The sequence below is a fragment of the Pongo abelii genome, chromosome 10 (assembly GCF_028885655.2).
Source record: "Pongo abelii isolate AG06213 chromosome 10, NHGRI_mPonAbe1-v2.0_pri, whole genome shotgun sequence".
Lineage (NCBI taxonomy): Eukaryota > Metazoa > Chordata > Mammalia > Primates > Hominidae > Pongo > Pongo abelii.
In genome coordinates, this window is record NC_071995.2 from 59902068 (window position 1) to 59919585 (window position 17518).

A 17518-nucleotide genomic window follows, 5' to 3' on the forward strand; every position below is an offset into this window, starting at 1 on the left:
GCTAGAAGACAAGTTTAGGAGATCAAACAGCCTAACAATAGGACATCCAGAAACTGAGAGGGGGGAAGATCCTCAAATAATTCAATACATATTTTCACAACTGGAGGATATGAATTGCCAGATAAAAGCATCCAAAAATGCACAGCTCAGCAGTTCATAATGGATCTTCACCAAGATATACATCATTTTAAAATTACAGAACAGAGTCAAGCAGAAGAGAGAGGGAGGAGGGAAAAAGGTCACAATCAAAGGATAAATATTATAAATAAGAATCATCTTAGACTTTTATAGCAGCAACAGTACAGTGAGAAAATAATGGAGAAATATCTTCAATATTCTACAGGTAATTATTCCCTCCATAGAATTCTATACCCAGCCGAACTATCATTTAAATATGAGGGTATAATAAAGATATATTTAGAAAAGCAAGGTTTTAAAAAATAAATTTCTTACTTATGTTTTTCCTCAAGAAACAGCTAAATGATATGCTTCACCAAAATGAAACAGTAAACTAAAAAACAATGAAGATATATGAGACCCTGGAAATGTATCATCATATGTAAGAGATGGGAAAAGGTAATTGTCAGGATGATAGTGAAGAGAGAGAGATCCCAGGATGAAGTATGTACACCAGATGCAGAGGAAAACCAATCTAGACTGGAGCAGTGACTCACAGGGCAGACACATTGAGGACTGTTCTTTAAAAAATGCCTGCCATCCTTGTACTGTCTTTTTAGCCTAAAAGAGATGCTTAGGTGAATCTGGCTCAGATTCTTGTCTCAGTTTGTCTTGGCAATAAGGTGATGACATTTTTGCTTTCTCTCCAATTATTTTCCTCTAAGGTATTCTGCCTGACTCAGCTGAGAACACTCATTTCAGCCATAGAAAAGTATGTTGCATTCACCTACTCTTAAGAGCTGGAAGTATGTCTTAATGAGCTTAGAAACATAAAATGCCAAGCATTTTATTCACTGTAGCCACATTCCTGTGGGACATCTATAACCTGAACTAGGCTACTACTTTTACATGTCCTGACTGTAGTCACCCTGTTTCATACATGGGCTTGTCTATTAACCTCTGCAAAAGAATCTTAAACTATTAAGGAAGCTGAATTCAAATTTTGATCCAGAACAACAGGGGTGGGAGAAAGGAGACAGCTTTCTATGAAATGCACTTAAAATATACTCTTTATTTAACATGTATATTTATATTTCATCTAATAATATATTATCATTTAGCTATTTTTTTCTGTATTATGACTATAGGCAAAAGAGTCTTCAAATAAAAATAAATATATATTTTTAAATTTCTGTATCGTGCACTCTACTGGATGCTCCAGAATTATTTTAAAAATCACATTAGTAGAAATAAAGGTTAGAATCAAATTACAGCAATGGCTAATCATTGAGGAGAGTCAACTTAATATATGAGAAAGGAAATGTGAAAAAGCATTATCAAAAATGAGAAACAGGTTGCTTGATACAGAGAACAAAAAATAATGATCCAACTTAGATACTAAATGCTCCTGGGAAGAAACAACACCAAAAAGATAAAAGCATCAAAGACAAAATAAAAGTAAGATTTTATTAGAAGTGGAAACCTAAGTTTGAAAGGTTTCACTCAAAAGACACAAAGACACAAAACCCGTATCTATCTAGATATCTATCTAGAGATGGGTTATATGTCTTTTAATATTGATCTGTCTATTGATAGACAGATATGCATGTTTATTTTTTGAATTCAAGGGTAAAGAAACTATCTTAAAAGTATCAATATTACCATCCCCCTCCCCTCAAAAAAAAAATTACCTACAGCTAGTAAAGAGATAAACCTGGATTAAAATTCAAATGGTCTGTGTCTCTGAAACTGTGCTACTATACTATATGCTAATTGATTGAATGTAAAATTTAAACTATTGACTGTTAATTATTTATAAAGAGCTCTTATAAAGCCATAATAAAAACAGTGTCTACTAATACAATGAATAAAATATGTGAAAAGATGATTAAAAAATATTAATGGTCAATAAACCAATAAAAGTTTTACTTATCATCTTTAGTAATAAAAAATCACAACTTAAAAGAGGATGAAATTGGAAAAGATTAAATAGAATAATAAATCTCAGTGTTGATAAGGGCTTATAAATACAGGCACTCATTCTCTGCTAATGAGAACATAAATTGAGAGGTTTACAATTTGACAACATATATCAAAATGCATACATTTTAACATGTATAAATGTTAATAAATTAACATTCTATGAATCTAGTCTAGATCATTTTTGTTAGTACTATTTTATACTTTCTAAATATCCTGAGTACAAATCATTTTTATAATTAAAAGTGTCATTGTCAAAACATAGTAACATTTTAGAATTTGAATCATTTGACCTAGTAATTCCTGTACTACAAATCTAGACTAAGTAAATAAACAGATATGGGGAAAAACAGTTATATATATATGAATGTTTATTACAGCATTATTTTTACTAAAAATGAAAGGAAACAGCTCAAACACTTAATAATATGGTATGGTTAAATAATTTTCAAAGGAAATGTAAAGAAATGCTCACAAAAAGTGAGAAAGTAAGACACAAATCTATAAATACAGTATAGTCTTAATATGAACAGTATTTGAGAGTTAATAATGGTGTATGTGTAGTGGAATTACAGGTATTTTAAAGTTTCTTCTTTACATTTTTCTATATTTTTCAATTTTCTCCAACAATAGTTTATATTTTATATTCTAAAATATAAAAACATTATTTTAAACATTACATTTGAAAAGGATATAACTGAAAATATACAAATGTAACCAAGCTTTAAGAGTTATATAAGAGTCTCAAATTAATAATAGAAACATTGAGTTGGCAAAGAAATTGATAAATTATCCAAATAATAGTAACAAAAATACTTCAAAATTAACTTTATCCATTTATTAGTATTCAAAAGTATAAATTAAAATATAAATAAGAGACTATGTCTAGACTTTCTCATTTAATAAAGATATTCAATTTAATTTTTTTTTAAATTAGTAGCCAGCCAGTATTTCCAGAGTGGTGAGAGGGGAAGCTTTATATACTTCTGCAAGGAAATAAAAAGTAATTAGACAATATGTAGAAATATTCTTGTGGCAAATATTTGTCATTTTCTTCTAAAACATTTACCTTTCTATATCCCTCTCTGTATTGAAGGGAGCTGGAAGCTTAGATAAGATTTCCCAGGCTGCTTTGCCAGCTGGCTTCTGGTTAGATTCTAATGGCAACCTTTTCTCAGGGATTCCCAATTGGCCTGAACAAGACTTTTTCAAAACTATGCTGAAGTTCTAGGCTCTTCCTACTCAGTCCTCCTTCCTTCCTTCTCTTCTTTCATGGGTGTCAGACCCTCATAGTCTGAAGGTTCACCCCCTCCTTCTCCTGCACCTCCTCTCTTTATACTTCAAAGGTGTTTCTACCCATAAATTTCTGGTGTGTTGGATTCTATCTTGGAGTCTGCTTCTTGGAAGATGGCACTTTCGTTAAGAAAGACCCAGGGGAAAAAAAAAGACCCAGGGAAGGAAGAAGCCATCTATTTTTTTCCTGCTTCTGGCTTCAGAAGTGGTAAGGTAGGGTACTATGGATGCCCATGGGCTTTAACAGCATTAGCAGAGAGTCTAGCAGTGTTGGAAGCATTCAGCCTCTCAGGCAGCTCTTGTAGCATCATGAGAGAATTGGTTCCTGGTTTCCTGCTCAGTGGCCATGGAAGTGATTCCTAAATCACAGGAGGGCTTTGGCAGACTCTGCAGTGTGCACCATCACGAGCCCTGTGTAACACTGTGTTGCTCCTTGCTCTTCCACCTGTAGGGGCAGGAACAGCTTTCTGAAGCTACAAGTGTCTGGTGATACTATCACGCTTCCTTATTTCCTTTTCAGCCCATTCAACACTTTTGTCACCAATTTCCTGTTTTAAACTGCCCTACCACGATTGCAATTTTCCTGACTGGATGTTGAATGACACACCTAACCATTTCATTCTTTTTGATACCCAAAATTCTCATTTGTACTAAATATTGAAAAAAATGTTATTACATGTGAACAAAAATTATTTTTTATTATTATTATACTTTAAGTTCTAGGGTAAGTGTGTGTGGCGATTCCTCAAGGATCTAGAACAAAAATTATTACACAAAGGTTTCTATGTTAGTATTAACAAAAAGTCTCCAAGAACTCTAAAAATGGGAATTTTGTTAAGAAACTTAGGGTGCATTTATATGTTTTTCCATGCCCCAATACAATATATGTTTATGGATATTTTTAGATACATGTAAATACTCGTTATTTACTGCTAAGTGAAAAAAAAAGAGACGTAAAATTGAGTAAGTGTTTATCATATGACCCATGAAATTCCACTTCTAAAAATACATCCTGGAGGAATTTTGTAAGTGTGAACCAAAACAAATGTATAGTGATGTCCACAGCAGCACTGTCAATAACAACCAACAACCAGAGTGACCCAAACATCCATCAACAGTAAAAGAGATAAATACATCTCAGTATATTAATACAATGAAACACTATATCACAACACGGATGAATCTCAAGAGAAAAACATTGACAGTAAGAAGCAAATCACATTTTTTAAATGCCTATAGTAGAATTACATTTTTACCACATTAAAAACCAGATATATTAGTCCATTTTCATACTGCTATAAAGAACTGCCCAAGACTGGGTAATTTATAAAGGAAAGAGGTTTAATTGACTCACAGTTAAGCATAGTTAGGAAGGCCTCAGGAAACTTGAAATCATGGCCCAAGGCAAAGGAGAAGTGGGCACCTTCTTCACAGGGCGGCAGGACCAGGATGGAGTGAGTGCCAGCAGGGAAATTCCAGACGCTTATAAAACCATCAGATCTCGTGAGACTCACTCATTACCACCAGAAAAGCATGCGGGAAACCGCCCCATGATCCAATTACTTCCATCTGCTCCCACCATTGACACGTGGGGATTATCCCCACCCAATTCAAGGTAATGTTTGGGTGGGGACACAGAGCCAAACCATATCACCAGACAGCAATATTCTGTTATTGTTTTTGAGAGGGAGCCTCACTCTGTCGCCCAAGCTGGAGTGCAGTGGCGCGATCTCAGCTCACTGCAACCTCCGCCTACAGGGTTCAAGCGATTCTTCTGCCTCAGCCTCCCGAGTAGCTGGGACTACAGGCATGCGCCACCACGCCCAGCTGATTTTTGTATTTTTAGTAGAGATAGGGTTTCGCCATATTGGCCAGGCTGGTCTCAAACTCCTGACCTCGTGATCCGCCCGCCTTGGCCTCCCAAAGTGCTGGGATTACAGGCATGAGCCACCACGCCCCGCCGAGACAAAGCAATACTCTATTGTTCAAAAATAAGAAGTTGGGAAAGGGATACCTCTGTGGGAGGAGGGGTTGTATTCAGCGACTCTGAGGGGCTGACAACATTCTAATTATTGTCCTGGTTGATAATTGCACACTAATTTGCTTTATGTTTATTTTTCATAATATGTAGGTGTTTTATTTACTATTATATAAGCATGAAATATTTTAACATAAAAAAGAGGAGAAAAGAATCAGGTTATGAAAGCATAACTCTTAGAAACTAGCAACTCTGCCTGCATGGTTTAAAACAGAATCACTAACTCAGAGTAACATAATCTCTCACAACTAGTCTTTGTCAATAAATGTATGAATACATAAAATAATTAATGAACAGCATGCTCTCAAATATGTATAACATGTTTATGAATTAAACCAGATGAAAAGATGTCCAAATGTTGTTTAATAATTTCTTCGTGGAAAAATGATGGGTAACTTGATTTCTCTTCTTGGTATTTTTCTTTCTTTCCAAAGTTTCTCAAATAAATATATATTACTTCGAAAATTCAATAAAATACATAATAAAAATGTGTCATTAAAAGTCCAGAATACAGTCAGTTTATGTTCTAGCTATTTTTCTTTCTCTTAGGACATTAATCCAATTGTTTTTATCAACAAGAAAAACACCATGAATTATAAATCAGTGCTCTTAAACTTTGGTGTACATCCTAATAGCTGCAAGCCAGCCCAAGAGATCCTACTAATATCCTAGGCTAAATTGGATCAAACAATTTAAACTGTAAGAAAATCAGCATTCTGAATATTTCCCCAAAGGATCTGTCCCAGCCACCTCCCCAGGCTAACTGTACATCACCATCCTCTTTGCTCTTTGCTCTCTGCTCTCCAGTCACAGCAATCTTATTTCAGCTCCAGTGAATTCTTTCCTTCATGTCTCAGTAGTTTGGCATAAGCTGCTGCTCTTGCCTGGATGTCTAGCCCTTCCTCTGTCTTCATTCAAATCTCAGCTCCAATGTCTCCTCCCTTGCAAAGTCTTCCCTAAAACTGTACCCTATCCATTTTACAGTTTATATACTCTTATCCTGAAATTTTATCTTCACAGCACTTTAATACCATTTGTAATTAACTATTTGTGTTATTATCTGATTAATGTTTTTCTCCTTCAACATACTGTAAGTGCCACTAGGACATGAGTCATGTCTGTTTTGCTCACTTCTGTTTTGTTTTCTTTGACAGAGTCTCCCTCCATTGCTCAGGATGGAGTGCAGTGGTACAATCTTGTCTCACTGCAACCTCCGCCTCCTGGGTTCAAGCCATTCTCCTACCTCAACCTCCGGAGTAGCTGGGATTAGCGGCACATGCCACCATGCCTGGCTAATTTTTCTATTTTTTAGTAGAGATGAGATTTCGCCATGTAGGCCAGGCTGGTCTTGAAATCCTGGCCTTAAGTGATCCACCGGCTTCCGCCTCCCTAAGTGCTGGGATTACAGGCATAGGCCACCGTGCCTGGCCTCGCCTTTTTTTTTTTTTTAAGAGAAAGGGCCTGGCTCTGTCACTCAGGCTGGAGTGCAATGGGCATGATCCTAGCTCACTACAATCTTGAAAGCAATCCTCCCGCCTCAGCCTGCCGAGTAGCTGGGACTACAGGCACAGGCCACCACACCTGGATAATTTTTTTTAATCATTTTTCTTAGAAATGGGCTCTCACTTTGTTGTCCGGGCTGGTATCAAACTGCTGGCTTCAAGCGATACTTTCATCTCTGCTTCCCAAAGTGCTGGGATTATACGAGTAAGCCGTTGTGCCCAGCCTGCTCACTTTCGTATCTCCAGAATTTGACTTAAAGCCCAACACTTAACAGACACTCGCCATATATTTCATGGATAGTTGGTTGGATAAATGAATAAACTATCAAATGAATCAACAAACAAATGAAGATCTGCCCAGAAAAATTTATGGCTATGTCTCCCAGGCTTTGAACTAAAAATCATCTTTATTTTAAAATTTGGTTATTACCATACTGTATACACATAATGAAACATCACACTGTACTCCGTAAATAAGTACAATTATCACATATCAATTAAAAATAAAATAAAATTTTAAAAAGTTGGTTTTTCTTTGAAAAAGATCCATTCAATCAAAAGTTCTCACTCAGACCAGTAATTAGCTTGTATTACAATGAGGATAACATATATTCAACCTTGGCTAATCTAACTTTTTTAGGCTCCTTTTTTTTTTGTGAGTATAACTCACCTGTGTGTATCTTTTTCAAACAAAATAAAAATTCTTTTCCAAACCCCAAACCCAATGATGACTCATTCTCCAGAGATTTAGTTTGGATGTGATGGGTAAGGAAAGAAAAGACAAGAAAACATATTAGCTTCCTAAGATTAATGACTATATTTTTCTGTTGGGAACTTGGAGTCCTAAACTAAAATGTTTGCTCTCTGATCCCCAATATCAGAAGCTGCACCTAATGTAATTGCTTCCAAGGGGGAAACACTGCTCATTCCTTCTGACTGGCTGTCACAATACTCTGACTTAATCCCTTCCGAAATGCCCAGCTCAATATAATTGTAAGAATTCAGGGCAGAATCTTTCCATGGCAGTTTGAGCAGTAAACTTATTTGTTTGTATGTGAGGGACTGTTAGTTCTCAATGCACAGAGGTTTTATTAAGAAGATGACAACAATTTCTGATTTTTAGATACCCATTTTTTCAAATCCAAATATTCTGGATTTCTACAGTGTTCCCACATCATGTTCAGAAAATGGAGTAATACAGTTATCCATTGGTGGCTCTTGAGAGCAGGATATTATTGTACCTGTATTTCGGTAGAGGTATTTATTTATTTGGTTCTTTCATCTTCTACACTTACTTGTTCCATAATGACCTATCTACCACTCTGTCCCTTAAATATTCTCTCTATGCACACCATCCTCCTTGCTATTTCTAATTGTCTATGGGCATGCTTGAAAGCATTCATACCTATTGCTGCTTTGCCTGGAGCATCCTTTCCCTGAATACTCCACTGGCTGACTCTACTGGAAACTTTAGATCTTACCCAAAGGGCTATTTAAAAATTATATTCCCTCCTGAATACTTCCTATATGCTTTCTTCCTTCATATATTTTCCAGAGCATTTATATCATAAAACATCCCATTTTATGTATTTTTCTTATTACCTATCTTTCCACTTCTAGAATAAACATCCCATGAAAACAAAGATGTTTGTCTCTTTTCTGTACCTGCTATATTCTCAGGCCTTAATGTAGCTACTCAACAATCATTAAGTAAACAAACAACTTTTCCATGAGAAATATCCAACTGAAATGACCTATATACTATGCTATGGGTCTAGCATATCCCAGAAAGGGGATAAGTTTACCAGAGGAAACAGTAACAGTGACACTAAACACAGAGCTACAGCTGTTGCCTGATCATCAATCAGTCTGTGCTCCTTACACTGATAGACCAGAGAGAGAGAGAAAAGGAGTTCAGTGTTGATGGGGTAAATGTAAAGGTCCCTGATGACCATGAGGAAGAGGACAGCTTCTGTGCACTAGAGGCAGAGAGGAATATCTTAGGTACTCAGATGATCCACTGGGGCATCTTGTGGCATTCCCATGCTCAGTTATAACTACCAATGTATAAGTACAGCAGCAAGAGAATGGTAACCCAGGGCTCAGAACTCTTAGTAAAACATTAGGAAAGCCTCCTACATGAGTAGAAGTGCTAGCAAAAAGAGAGGAAAACCTAGAATGGCTGGGAGTAGGGTGGACAGACCACGAGCACCAACTGCATTAGTGGGACTCTTACTATTCCTCTTCAAGTAAGTCTTCTTGGAAATTCTGACCAACCAAAATCTTGAATAAGCTTTGCCTGGACGGAGTGACCTTCAGTGAGAAGCAGGTGGATCTGAGGGCTGTGAGGAGTAGACTGCAGTGGAATGTAGCTGCTGATACATGACCAAAATCTTTTAGGGCTGTGCACCTTTCCTCCACTTTCTGTGAATGTTCTGTGATCACAGTTCACAGCTGCCCCCTTCTTTAGAGACTTACCTTCTGCTAAAGATGAGCCACTTCCCCAGAGAGGCCACTCCTTGCCATGGGGAACAGGCCAGTAGCTAACGGCCAATGGACACAAGGGTAGACAAGGCCATCTATGTTGCCTCAAGGAGGGACCATTTCTGTGGAGCAATTCATGCCTCAGAGATTCCCCATAGGAACAGATTGGGCGATTCTCCAGCTGAGACTCTATTTGTGCTTAGTTTTTATCTCCTGCTCTAGACTGCTTCACTTAATCTCATTCTCCTGAGAGCACTCTTTCAATAAATCACGTAAACAAGAATTCCTGACTTGGCTCTGCTTCCAAAAAACCCTGCTTAAGACTCATGTCATATGCAAATTGCCTCTGAAATAATACATTATAATGACAAGCCTTTAAAATTCTTCCAAATACAATTCTGATGAACATCAGCTCACAAAATTTTTCTTAAAAATCAGAAGCCCTAAAATAAATAAACTACCGTGAGTGAAAGTCACTAGGAAGAAAACATAAAATTGCATAAAATAGGATCATCAGATAGAAATATATAGAAATATACGGTATATATTTCTATATATATATATACACACCTATATATACCATATAGAAATATATGGTATATACATAGAAATATATATATATACCATATACAGAAATATATATAGAAATATATATACCACATATTTCTATAACTATATATGTAGTAAGATATAAAAAGAGAAACCTGAAAACATGAGTGAAAACAAAAAGCTATCAAAAGATTGCAGATTCCCAGCACTTTGGGAGGCCGAGGCGGGCGGATCACGAGGTCAGGAGATCGAGACCATCCTGGCTAACACGGTGAAACCCCGTCTCTACTAAAAATACAAAAAATTAGCTGGGCATGGTGGCGGGCACCTGTAGTCCCAGCTATTCCGGAGGCTGAGGCAAGAGAATGGCGTGAACTCGAGAGGCGGAGCTTGCAGTGAGCCGAGATCGCGCCACTGCACTCCAGCCTGGGCGACAGAGCGAGACTCCGTCTCAAAAAAAAAAAAAAAAAAAAAAAAAGTATCTACCACATAGATGGTTAAGAGATTAAATGAGTTGACATCTGTAATGCTCTTTAGTGCTGTTGAGTTTCTAATATTCATCTTTATTACTTTTATCTTGAATGCTCACCAAGGTGTTCTGGATCAGAAACTGATTTCTTACTAATTAACTCACAATAAATAGAAAGTGAACTGGCCTGCCTTGCCCTAAGCCTTAACCCTGATGAAAGCCAAGCCAAATGTCCTACATTGGTAGCCGAACATTCCATAGATGACTGACAGTGAACAATGGATTCTTTTCATTTATATATAGGAGAGAGACAACCATTCCCCTCCCCCTCCTGAAAGGAGAGAAAAATCTTTTCCTCCTTTGAAATGAGGTAGAAAGGATCCTAGGTTCTTACCTTAACTATTTAGAATGTAACTATGTCCTTCCACAGGTCAGATACACCAAAGGGGTCTCCAAAGTCTGGGCTTTGTACCTAGGGAAATAGCAGCCCAGCCTTTCTTGGATGGTGAGCACACTAGTAATCATTTTATGAACATGCGCTACAACTTACATATACACAACCCTTATTATTTTATGTGTAAAATAGCTCAAAACAAAAAGGATATTTTGTACAGAAAATATAAAGAAAAGAAAGAAAAAAGAACAAAAGGAAGAAAGATGGAGGAGGGGAGAAAACTTTCATAAAATCTTCATCCAAAATATCAGTGGCAGTGTGGAAAGGGAAAAGCAAAACAACAAAAAAACTCTATCTTCTGTAATGTACCAGGTCTGACAATTTGAGTTTTCTGACACGATGTGTAATTTCTTATGTTCAAGGACTATTTTCTTGGCAAAAAGAAAAGATCTTAGTTTCAGAGTTAGCATAGAACATAACACAATTTAAATGTCTTAAAGTAGCTTTAACAATAGTATGCAATATACACTGTGAGCAGTCTTTATGAGTGATTCTCTAAGAGACCCCATCATTTGGCTTTGGACAGGAGAAAGTATCTTTATCATGAACACTTGCTGTGCTAGGCTGAAGCCCACAATTTCTATGATCCCCTACTCCTCCAATTCTTCTTTCATAAACTGGGAAGGGGCACTAAGGTGACCATCAGAATAATGAGGATGGGGTGTGTTTTCTTGTTAAGTCCAAGGCAGGGCTTGGCCCTACTGGATTGCAGCTCTTTTAAAAGATGAGTATTTAATACTGCTTCATTCTTTGGTCTGGTTGGTTGTTGCCAATTTGAGACCACAGGGAATGTCCTCCTCATCATCTTTTTAATTTTACGCTGATAAAAATTATTAAAGAGAATTTAAAGTCTGATTTGTGGATCAGTGTGCTGTATTAAAGAAGAGGAGAAGAAAAAATATATGAATATATATTGACACACACGAAAACATACTGTGGGTAGAAAACAGGATAACGAAATATGAAGAAATTTCATAAAATTTTATTTTGCAAGATGTTCCTTTTTGATTTTAAATACAGGGGGAAGAGATTAGTCTTATAAGTTTCAGTCCCACACACCATGTCTTTTCTCTCCCTGGTGTTAATGTTCCATGTAATGCTAATTAAATGGACATGTGTAACTAATTTAAGTGTTACAGAATTCAAACCAGTCTTAATTCCCCCTTCACCCAAAAATAGAATGAGAAACTTAGTTGTTAGTCTCTAGACTTTATAGTGGGCAGAGAACTGAATTATAAAATCATATTTTACAGAAAAATCTAAATTGATTTCTCAGGTTATGAATACTTGATTATGATAGGGACAGTTCAGAAATAGCCCCATGGAAAAAGTAGTTATTCATTATATTGAGTCTTATGGCCAAGAAAGAGGGCAGAAAGAATGTAATTGTGAGTTGTCAAGGTTAACACATATGTATAGAGCAAATATGCTCACTCTGTTCAGTGGCAGAATTGAGCCTGCTGAATACTGGGCAGTGTCCAAGTGGTGGTCAAAGTGGTCCTCTGACATAAAGAATCATGACCCACAAAAAACATTGAAAGAAAATTTACATATAGACATATTATTAAGATACATATCATTACAGACACTTTCTTTACCAGGATAAGTGCAATCTGAAACTTATCTTTATTATATACCAACTCAATTTATTTATTTATTTTATTTTTTATTTATTTTTTCCTTTAAAAGACAGGGTAAACTTTATTTTATTTTATTTTATTTTATTTTATTTTATTTTATTATACTTTAAGTTTTAGGGTACATATGCACAACATGCAGGTTTGTTACATATGTATACATGTACCATGTTGGTGTGCTGCACCCATTAACTCGTCATTTAGCATTAGGTAAAAAGGGAAGGAAAGGCAGTGTTATATTTCCATATTCTTTGAACACTATTTACAGAAATGGCATTAATCCTGAAAATATCGTCTTTCTCTATCAAAGCCATCTTAAAGATAACAGTGCATTATTACTTAAAGAAAACTGCCAGGGGGAGAATCTATACCTAGTAAAATTTAACAGACCAGTGGAGGCAAAACATAACAGTCTGTGTTAAGGGTAGTCATCATCCACAGATAGTTGAAAAAAAAAAAAACAGAAAAGCTTACCTTTATGATGGTTTGCACTGGATACAACTTTCCCCCACAAGGTTACAATAAATATTATTATTAGCAGTTTTCCTTTTGTTGCTTTCTGTAAGTATCTCTTATTCATCCTGCAAATAAAAATAATAATAAAAATCATAAGTATGCAAATTCATAGCTTTTCCATTATGATTGTGCTACATTTAAAGCCTTCCACTATACTTTAACCCCTTCAACTCCTGAAAACTGTATTTCTTGTATTTAAAATGCTGTTCACTGTATACAAACGATGATCAGAGAAAATAAAAGTTTTCCAAAGTACCTTGATATGATGCAAGAAATAAGCAAAGCCCTGCCTCAGTCAGTCTTCATCCACTTAACCATAGCCTAAATCAGTTTGGAAATATTATCATATTTCTCTCCATATAAGCATAGATTTAGTGTATTAACAAAACCCAAGGCATGGTCATTTGGATAATCTTTAAATAAATGCCTTATTATTTTACTTTTTTCCTAACAATTGCCAAGTCAAATGGACAGTGTAACAGTTTAGATATAATTGCTTAGATGAATTCCTGCACAGAATATGCTCACTTCAAATCTATTATTCCTAATGTGCTTTTTAAAAATCACCTAGTTATATACATTTCTTACTGCAAAGTAACCTGATCCTCCTAATGTGCACAACTCCACTACAGGTGGACACAATATTGTTGGACTCCACCTTGATGTAAGTTCCCAGAGGTAGGAGAAAAATGAAAAAGCAGAATGAAAAATATCAAATCAACATTTTCATGTTGAACTCATAAAACTAGAAAAAGCAAAAAATGTTATAACAAAATAATAGCTACCTATAATAAAAGTTCAGAACTTACTTTCTCCAGCACCTTCTACAACATTCTTTCATTTGTTCTGAAGAACAAATTTGGCCTGTAGGTATATCCATCCCCATTTTGCAGATGAAGAAATTTGGATATTTGCCTGGGCCACATTTAATGGCAGAGTAAAAATACAAACCCAGAATTGTCTAATTCTAAAATTCTTGCGTTAATCACTAGGGGATAAGCAAAACTGATATGAAATCAAGTCCATCTCGATTTATTTATGAGGGAGATTAAATATATGTCTGTTACCCTGTGACTTTCCAATTCAGATCCTATACTGAACTCCACTGTGCTTGACCTGAAGATTCTTGCCTGCCCTGCTTTTAAAGCAATTTCCTGGGGTCACTTCCTGATGTAGCCTGATCTCTTTTCCTCTGTATTTTCTAGGTTACCCTTTTTTGTACATTTTTACCTCCAAAACATTCTATCTCCAAAAATGTGACTCAAAGGTAGAACAGGTGGCTATACAATTTCAAAGAGGAGTCCTTGACATTTTTTCATGTATGACTAAATGCATGAAAAAATAAATTATACATTATGTATTTTAATATAGATATATGTTAACATTTCTTAGCTTGAGGAGGTTATAGGGATTACTTCAAATGTTTAGATGGCAATATTGTAAGAATAAAAACATGAACTTCTAAGTCAGAATGCTGGGGTTTGAGTCCAAACTTTAATGGCTTCTAATTATGTGGCCTTTACCTGACTTAACTTTTTTTGGGTCTCCTGCTTCAGTTTCTTCTGCGAATTTCTGGATCTCCTGCTGCACTTTCTGCTACTGTAGCATAGGATAATGTATGTGAAATTCCTGGCCCACTGACAAGCATGTACTAAGGATTCAATGGCTGTGATATTAGAGAATATTGAGTCATTTGTATATGTTTGACCCTTAAGGGTCTGGGAGGCTAGTCCATTCGTGAGATGATTGAAGAGAGTTTCAGTAGCACCAACAGCTGTAAACTCTCCGTGGATCTTAGCCTCATGACATGTCAAAGATAACATACAAGAAGATAGGTATTTGAGCTTTTAGATCAGACTCTTTGGGTTTAAAACCAGGCTTCCTGCTGACTATGTGACTTTGAACAAATTACTAAATAATTCAGATTATTTTCATTGTCAGTAAGATGAAGATAATAATATGTACCTAACAGTATTGTTGGTATGAAGATTAAATGAAATAATCTGTGTAAAAGGTTTAACACTATGCACAGCAAATAATAAATGCTCATAAACGCTAGCCATTACTATAATCATTACTCAGTCAGACTAGCATTTTCCTAAATTCATTCTGTGAGGCACCAGTTCCACAGACTGTTATTAAAGTATTCGTGAAAAATAAAGGGGGGAAATATATTTGTAACATTCTGAGTTCAACCAATTTAACTAGATTTTTTTTTAACAAGAGGCATATTGCCAAATATGCCTTTTAGAAACATTTTCCAAGAACCTCCTCCACGGTGTAACACAGCACACTAGTGTCCTCAGGAAGTCTCTTAGAGAAATACTGAGCTATAACAATAACCTGGTTTGGAATTTATTCTCAGTAAACCAAATGTCATTTTAAATCTTCTGTTCTATTGCCTTTGTTTCCTCTCTCAGCACTCCTACTATGTGTTTTAAGAATCTTCTCTTTTTTTCTACATTTTTTCAACCATCCTGACTCCCCTCTGCATCTAATCCCTGCAACCTTATTGTACTGCATATCATATAACAGAATGAACAGCAAAACTCATCTGACAGGAAGAGCTGCTTAGCATAATTCTTGATAATAGCTTCTCCTTAGCACATGGCCTCTGCTACAAGGGCAATGACCCATCATTTTTCCATACCATTGTGCACCCACCCAATGGGATGACAGAACTGACAGCTGGTCAAACTGATAACTAGACATACGGAAACAGAAACACCCACAAAGTTGCCAGGCTGTCAAAGTAAAGAAAGAAAGGAGAATGCAGGTCAACATTTGGAAGGCTGTAAGGACTGGTATTTTCTCCTTTTCATAACACCATCACTCCTGTCCAGTTAATTACCATGTTCTGTCAATACTATCACCAGAATATCTCCTAAATGTATATTCGTATACGTACTACTTCTCAACACTGCAATACAGACCACCAAACTTTCTCACTGGCCACAGCATCCTAACTGGACATCTGCCACCAAATTGCCCTCCTATGTCTGTCTTTTTCACAACTATATTTGCAGTATTTATTAAATGCCTGATAAATATTGCTGACTGAATGTAATGCATTCTCTATGCTATGGCCAAATATGTCTTTATGAGCATGAAACATACTTGGTTAAAACCTTCACATGATTCCCTTCTCTGTTCAGAACAGAAGGCCATCATTCTTAGAAGGGTATAAAAATCCTGCAGCAGAATTTTTTTTTAAGCTTTGATCCTTTCTTTATGTCTCTAATCTCATTTTATGCCATTTTGTCCCATCTTTCTCTCCACACATAGTCTATTTTTAACCCTAGAAAATTTCTCCAATGACTTCCAGCTAAATCTTACCCCCCATGCCACCTGAAATATGTTAGCTATTCCCTCCATTCCCACCTACTCTTCAAAATGGGTAACTTCTACTCACTAGTAGAAGGGCAGGTCAGAATTCCTCCTATAGGATTTGCCCAAGACCGTGTCCTTCATTCTGCACAACAGCCACTCGCCATACCATATTATAATCCACCTACTTATATTCAACCATTATTCTCATATAAGATTCCTAAAGACAGCAACTGTGCCCCATACATTTGTGAATCTGTAGGACTCATCCAAAGTCCAGCTTAATAGCTGGTAAATAAGTACTTATTGAATGTTGATGGTGACTTACAGCCAAATATATTGCATAGTGGTTAACATGAGGAGGAAGGAAGTATGTGTCATCTCTCTAGACGACAAACAGGAAGTGAAAAAGAGTCGGGGGGGGGGCATGCAACAAGACAGAGCAAACTGAGAAGGGAAAGAGAAAAATGAAATCCAATCTTGAATGTGTTTTATTCTGATTTTTAAATAACAATCAAGTTTGAACAAAGTGAAACATAATAGAGTGATCAAGGATTTTTGACAAAGGGGCAATACCAGAGAAAAACACCTAAAGGAAAAAAAGCTGAATGTACATTTCTTCTTTACCTTGCATGACAGCACAAAAGGAGGGACATTGCCTTCTTTCTCTATGTGCTAACCACCAGGTCTCAGTATAAAATTTCCCAGCACAGAAATACAGAATGTGGTCCTGGCTCCAACACACACACACACAAAAAAAGAACTGCCACATTCATTTGTGAAAACGGCAAAATTTAAGTGAATTTTGCAAAAAGCAAAAACAGTGAAAAGAAACTGGAAACTGAAGGAAAATACACATAGAGGAGGAAACCTTGAAATCGCTCCCAGGCAGCGGCAGCTTGCAAGGGGAACAAGGGAAAAGAGGAAACTGAGAAATGGTAACCTTGGCAGTGAAGGATGTTGAAGTGAAAGTTGTCGAAGTGGAGGACTGACAATTAAACCTCCTGGACTTTCTCCCACTCTTCTCTTCTGTTACATATTTCACTTATGTACACGTAACTTTAGACTTTTGGATTATTTGAAACGCTTCTCATCCCACTAATGTTAAAAGTACATTTAATTGGCCAGATGCGGTGGCTCATGCCTGTAATC

General features: G+C 36.3%; 1 protein-coding gene across 4 annotated transcripts in view; it reads right to left on the minus strand.

Annotated features, from left to right (window-relative positions):
- Positions 1-17518, minus strand: part of TAFA2 (TAFA chemokine like family member 2) — a 585401-nt gene that overhangs the window by 149090 nt on the left and 418793 nt on the right. For all 4 annotated transcript variants that reach the window (XM_054526474.2, XM_054526473.2, XM_054526472.2 and 1 more), the window contains 1 exon segment: positions 12998-13104. In XM_054526474.2, coding sequence (XP_054382449.1) covers positions 12998-13103 — 106 coding nt within the window. In that variant the 5' untranslated portion in view covers position 13104.